The sequence below is a fragment of the Dendroctonus ponderosae genome, unplaced genomic scaffold (genome assembly GCF_020466585.1).
Source record: "Dendroctonus ponderosae isolate FM_Combo_2020 unplaced genomic scaffold, Dpon_F_20191213v2 Dpon_F_20191213_2, whole genome shotgun sequence".
NCBI classification, from domain to species: domain Eukaryota; kingdom Metazoa; phylum Arthropoda; class Insecta; order Coleoptera; family Curculionidae; genus Dendroctonus; species Dendroctonus ponderosae.
Window position 1 is genome coordinate 18,287,970 of NW_026018165.1, and position 6,030 is coordinate 18,293,999.

At 36.6% G+C, this 6,030-nt stretch overlaps 1 protein-coding gene across 1 annotated transcript in view; it reads right to left on the bottom strand.

Moving 5' to 3' along the window:
* Positions 1-5,720: 5,720 nt before the first annotated feature.
* Positions 5,721-6,030, bottom strand: part of LOC125503597 (unconventional myosin-XV-like) — a 2,895-nt gene continuing 2,585 nt past the window's right edge. The window contains exon 8 of the mRNA XM_048664316.1: positions 5,721-5,774. Coding sequence (XP_048520273.1) covers positions 5,721-5,774 — 54 coding nt within the window. The remainder of the gene's footprint in view (positions 5,775-6,030) is intronic.

Genomic DNA, 6,030 nt, shown 5'->3' on the forward strand with positions numbered 1-6,030 from the left:
AAGCAAAAGTTTCGAGTTTAAAAAATAGAACTGCCTCTATCTAACGAGACCAAAATGAAGTTTCTTCCTGTGCGGGTTTTGGAGAAACTCGTCGCTAAAAACTTCGTTAAATAACACGCGCGAGTTTGAAGCGGAATTTTGCAAAAAATTGTCAAAAATTTGCTTCAGATGCACTAATAACCAAAGTTTTCGGGTTTGTAGAACAGAATCGCTCTTGTCCAATGAGCTTAAAATCAAATTTCCATCGCCGTTGGTTTTGAAGTAGATCATTGTTTAATTTGCACTCCTCACATTTTTCACCACCCTTGCAATTTTTGGCTACTAGCTGAAGCCTGAATCTAACAAGCCCAGAAACTTCATTATAATTTCGCCGTATTTGCATTTTTGCCGCCTTAGTAAATGTTGGTTCAAAAAAAACCTATTTTGAGTATCCGCAATTCCCCTCAAAAATCGTACTGGACACCGAATTTCGATTCTAACTCTCCATCATCTATAGAAGACACCTGAGGGCTAAAATGTAATAAAAAATTAGGGAAATCTCCGGAAGATTGAAATTTTCACAACCTTGTTGATGATGACGCAAAATTGATGCTTTAACACAATTAGACGCTCGTCCCTTTTACACAAAACACAAAATTGCAACTACTAATGCACACCGAAAAGCGATTTCAAATTTTCATCATCTACAGAGGACACTTGGAGCTAAAAGTTGGTGGTTGAAAACTGGTGTTTTCTTCAAGTTCACTAGGTTGAACTGAAAATGAAACATTGACACTGAAACCCGATATATTCAGAGTTCATCAGCATAACAAACGAAGCAAAATCCCAAAAAACATCACTAACGGTGGTAAAGTAGACGCCCAAAATTTCGTTCCACATTGGCCAGATGTACTCATGCATATTATATTGCAAAAACCAGTGGATGACCCAATTTTCCCCCATATGTACCATGAAAAGCCCCATTTTGGGCAATTGGTTTCACACTATTAACATAAGGATAACAGTGTTGGTAGCCCATTTATTCTTTGGATAAAAGGGCAAAAAATCAGTGAAAAATTCCTGCATGCATTTGCCCAACATGCAGACTATTAATGATCATTGTCCCATTAATATTTGATCAACCGCAGCCTCACAGGGTGGTTTCCCCGCACATCTCCGAACTGTATTAATAAAGCCTGGCATGTGATTAATATTTAAATTCTCCGGGGTGCCACAAGTCACTAACAAGTCCCATATGTTGTTTTTATCCCCCCATACACCCATAATGCGATGTTCCTTTATTCTATTATGATCTCTGCCGCCGGACAAAATCTGTTCAATGAGGGAGCGCCATAATAAAATGCCCATTTATGGTGGTTAAATGTGTTTGCTTTGTTTGCGATTTCGCTTTGTTTTCGCCCAAAATTTCACGCTAAATTTCGCTTAGAATTCACCAGCATGTTAACGCAATCAGTGTCTTCGTAACAGCTCGATTAACGTGAATTTTTGCCTAGGTTTTCGATTAGCATCGAGATAGGAGCGAAAATAATCCCTCAGCTCATCGCTGCGTGTTTCACAAGACACCATTTCATTTAATAAAGCCTCGAGGGACACCCGAAGATCCTAATCGAATCCACCAGCTCTTTTATACTATTTAGGGTCTTTTGATCAAATGCGGTTTACATCAGGGGGATTGTAGAGCACAATCTTATCTAGATGTGTTGTGGCGCGATTCATATTGAAACATTACTCCATGGCTCCTCTACTTGAAGCCCCCAAACGGATTAACAGTCAAAATATTCCATAGGATTATCAGAAATTTTTTTGCATCAAATTAAGAAAAAGGTTCTTCAAGAGCTCCGCACTCCGAGTGAACTTACTTTCTGCTAATAAACAGATACCCGAGTAATTTACGATTCCTTTGTGCATCAAACAATAATTAAATTGTTTGATATGAATAATTGTGCGATTGAATGAGAGAACGGTTAATTTCAAACGATTAGTAGGCATAAATAGGAGTTTGTACGTATTGTAACGTGGGATATAACAAAAACATCGTTTCAATTGTCGGGTCGAACAGTTTTATTTAATGTTTTTATTCGTGTTTTCCCTTTTCACACCAATGGCGTTTCCAACCAATTTAAATAGTTTATGCTTAATGCGAAGGCAAATTACATTCGGAGTGGCGGTAAATAAAAATAGCAGAGATAATCATTTATTAGGCCGAAAATGGTGAAATGAAAGCGTATCAGAAAGTGCTTTTAAAACGTTGCAGGCCGAATGCACTCTGAGCTAATAAATTTCCATGGAAAAAAGGCAAAAATATAATTCATTTTAATTTGGTGCTAAAAAATAGGGGCATTAATTCGAAACCAAAAATGGCCAGACTAACAAAACGTCATAAATAATTTTTAATTAAAGTTTACAAACGGGGACAAGAGAAGCAAATAAATGGATATTATTAATGTTCCCGCCTAATTTGGGACTAAAAGCATTTTTGTTAGGGAGGACGCTTTACAAGCTTTTTAAATTTTTGATACGTGTTGCCGGCAATCACAACGAATGGCATTTGCGTTGTTTTTTTAACTTTGTCTCCCCATCCACCATTTGTTACTGATTTTCATAAATCTTCGCTAATTTTCGGACATTTGCCTTTAATAAAATGCCCACAAAGTAGCGTGCCGTTCCATGATAACATCAGCCGATCCAAAGTGCTCATAATTTATTCATAGCTTGTTTATTCAATATCGGGCAGTGGTAATTAGCTCAAAACTGGTTTTAATAAAGCGCCGATTTTTTATCCATTGTGCCGGACCAATTAATTATTTAACCACAACATGGCCGATAACAGGAAATTTATATTTGGTTTAAATGATGCGTAAATCAAGCGCAAACCACCCTCCAAAAATATCGGTGACTTCAGTTTGCCCAACTACTACTGGCCAGAAACCCATAAACAGCACATGTTGATTTTTATTCACTAGTATTGAGACGATGTTTGCAGACAAATTACAAAGTTATCGCTGTTTTCACATGATCAATTATAATTAATTTTATGCTTGACAGTCTAGGGAATTTTAAATTGTTTTTAATGAATTGATGTAGCAAGTGCTCGGCAGATTGGGGTTATTTTAAAATTTCCTTTCTTCTAGCTGAATTTAACCGAATTTTCCCGTCTCGTTGGCAAGGTCCATTCGATTATTTCATTTTTTTTTCAGAAATGCAGCCGAACTTTACAAGCAAAATAAAAAAGCCATCGATAAAGATAGCGCGGGTCCAATAATATCAATGATGTAGGATTTATGGTTCGCTGCAAAGATCGGCTGGTAACTATAACTTGTCAGTCTGTCACAAAACAACCATTTAATCAGATGAAACATGAAAAGGGGGTCGCGAAGGTCGAAAGCGATAAATAAAGACACAAAAACTTATCGGGGAAGCCAATAAAAGTTCCATAATTACTACATGATTCCGAGTTTTGAGTAATTGATTGAAATAAATTTTACAATGTTGATTGTTTCCCAATTTCAATTTGATTCGCTGATGTAATGCGGTTTGCTCATACTTATTTTTGTGCTTTTATTAATTCATTCATCTGCATCATGCCATGAACATCGAAAATGGAAATTTTGTCGCGATTTTTCTTTGGTTTTAAATCTCGTTGTTTTCAACGAGATTTGAATCGGTTTGGACACAGAAACTTGTTTTTTTTACTGCCGACGTTTTGTCATACTTATTTTGGCATCCTCAGGGCAACTTAACGTTGTGGCTGCCAGTTTTACTGTGGAAAAATTTCAATAATTTAAAAAACCTGGTTCCGTTTTTACTGGGTTCCAAATGCCGGTATTAAAACGCAAAATGAAAAGTCTGTTTCTTAAAGTTGCCGACGTTTTGCCTTATTTATTTAGGCATCCGCAGGCCTAAATAAATGGCAAAACGTCGGCAATTTTAAGAAACAGACTTTTCATTTTGCGTTTTAATACCGGCATTTGGAACCCAGTAAAAACAAAAGCCTGATTTTCCCGGAAAATAAAAGAATGAACTGTGACGAACCCGAAAAGTTAAGAAAAAAACCAGGTTTTCTTCTTTAATTATCGGAATCAGTCAATTTAAAATGTAAAAAGTAAATTACAACTACTAAAAAATATTGGTGGAATCACCAAACAAACAGCAAATTTTCCTTTTGACTTCTTACGCCGCCCTGAGCTTGAATTGGCCACAAAACCAATAAACCTAATGAATAAACTGGAAATTAATTCCACATTCTATTCAGGTGCGGTAAGTCGGGCAAAAAAATTAATCCATCTCGGAAAAAATCTCAATTAAACAACATTATTAAGTGTTTCGAATCGATTAATAAAAGCAGTCCCGACCGTTCGAAGGCTGATAGGCCTTTTCTGCGGCCTCGATTGTGTGTCGGAGGGCCCCCCTTGGGGCTCGGCAGGGGGCCCACACCTGCCCCCTTCGGATTATTTAATATATTCATACCGACGTTAATCATTGTAACACCTCTTTGTCATAATGCCGCTTCGCATATCTCTGTGTTGGTGATGTCTTTATTATTACCACTCCTTTTCGTTTCTTGTTCCTGGTTGTTTATTTCGCTTTTTCGCTCGCTCATCTACACTGTGGGCCTAAAATCAACTCACGCGCTTTCTCACTTTTACCCATCATTCATCGGCGGATTGCTCAGATTTGAATGTTGCCTCAGCAGACATTTTTATGGCGCTCGAAAACTATTTTAAAGCGTTTCATTTAGTAATTTTTTTTGGAACAAGCTTATCTTGCCTAAACCTCTTAAAACTAGTTAGAAGCAGGTTTTTGCCAAGTATGCATTACTAGCCAATATATGCAGAGTGTTCGGCGTAAAATCGAGACGAAGCTTCTATGTCAAGAACTATCATCTATTTTTTGCTCAAAATTTCATGGGTTTCTTATTACTTTCTGGAAGAAACTCAAATCGCACACATTTTTGTCATTGTGGTAATTTTCAGCCAAATTTGTCTTCTCTTAAGGCGTTAAAACGGGATTTAAGAGCTTTTCCCAATAAGCTGTTTTATTTTGAACTTCCAGAATTTTTTCAGAAAACTTTCCCTTATACTAAATAAATGAAATTTTGATCATTAAGCGAGCAGGTTTCGACTAATTTTAAGTCACAATTTTAGTTTTTTATTGACTTGATTTTTCAAAACGCCGCATCTCAGAAAACGGCAATTTCAGGTTCAGAAAAACTTCAGTTTTTAACAGCAGTCTTTAAAATCGGAAAAAAATGAAAATTTGCTCAAGTCTTTACAATTGGCGCAAATTTTTTGGCTTATTTCGTGCTAAATGTTCAGCTCTCAATCGGCATCAGAACCCAGTTTAGAAGCTTATGTTTTAGAAAATTTTGGGCTTAACAAAATAAATTGGTAAAACATTTCGCCGTACTGGAGGAATAAAATTTGGCCCAATAAGTGAGAAGATTTCGCCTAATTGGAGCAGAACTCTTCAACTCTCAATCGGTGGTAGAGCAGGATTTAGACACATTTTTTCCGAGCGCTGCATTTTAGAAAACTCGCCATTTGAGGATCGGAAAAACGATTTTTTAATCCTTCTCTCCATATTAAAGAAATGAAACTTTGCACAATAAGCGACAAGATGATGACGAAGTTTGTCTCAAAGTTTCAGCTCTCTGTCGGCGTCAAAACATGATTCAGAAGAGTTAAGAAATTAGACTCTTTAATTAGTGATTTTGACTAATTTTAGGTCAAACTTTCTGCTCTGGTCATCGGCATCAGACCAGGATTTGGCGTATGCTGAAAAGGAAAAAACTGCTTTTGAAAAAGATGTAAAAAACAGATTTTTGCTGTTGCCGAAGTTTTTGCTGTGTTAATTTTGGCATCAATCTCAATTGCGGCATTTTTTGCTATAAAAATAAATGGTAGTTTTTTAAATTGCCGACGTTTCGACTGGTTTATTGGGCATCAGTAGGCAATTTGACTAGATCAATCCAAATCCTAGATAAGTTCTATATTGTTGAGGCGGATTCATTTTTTACAAACTTCTTTTTGG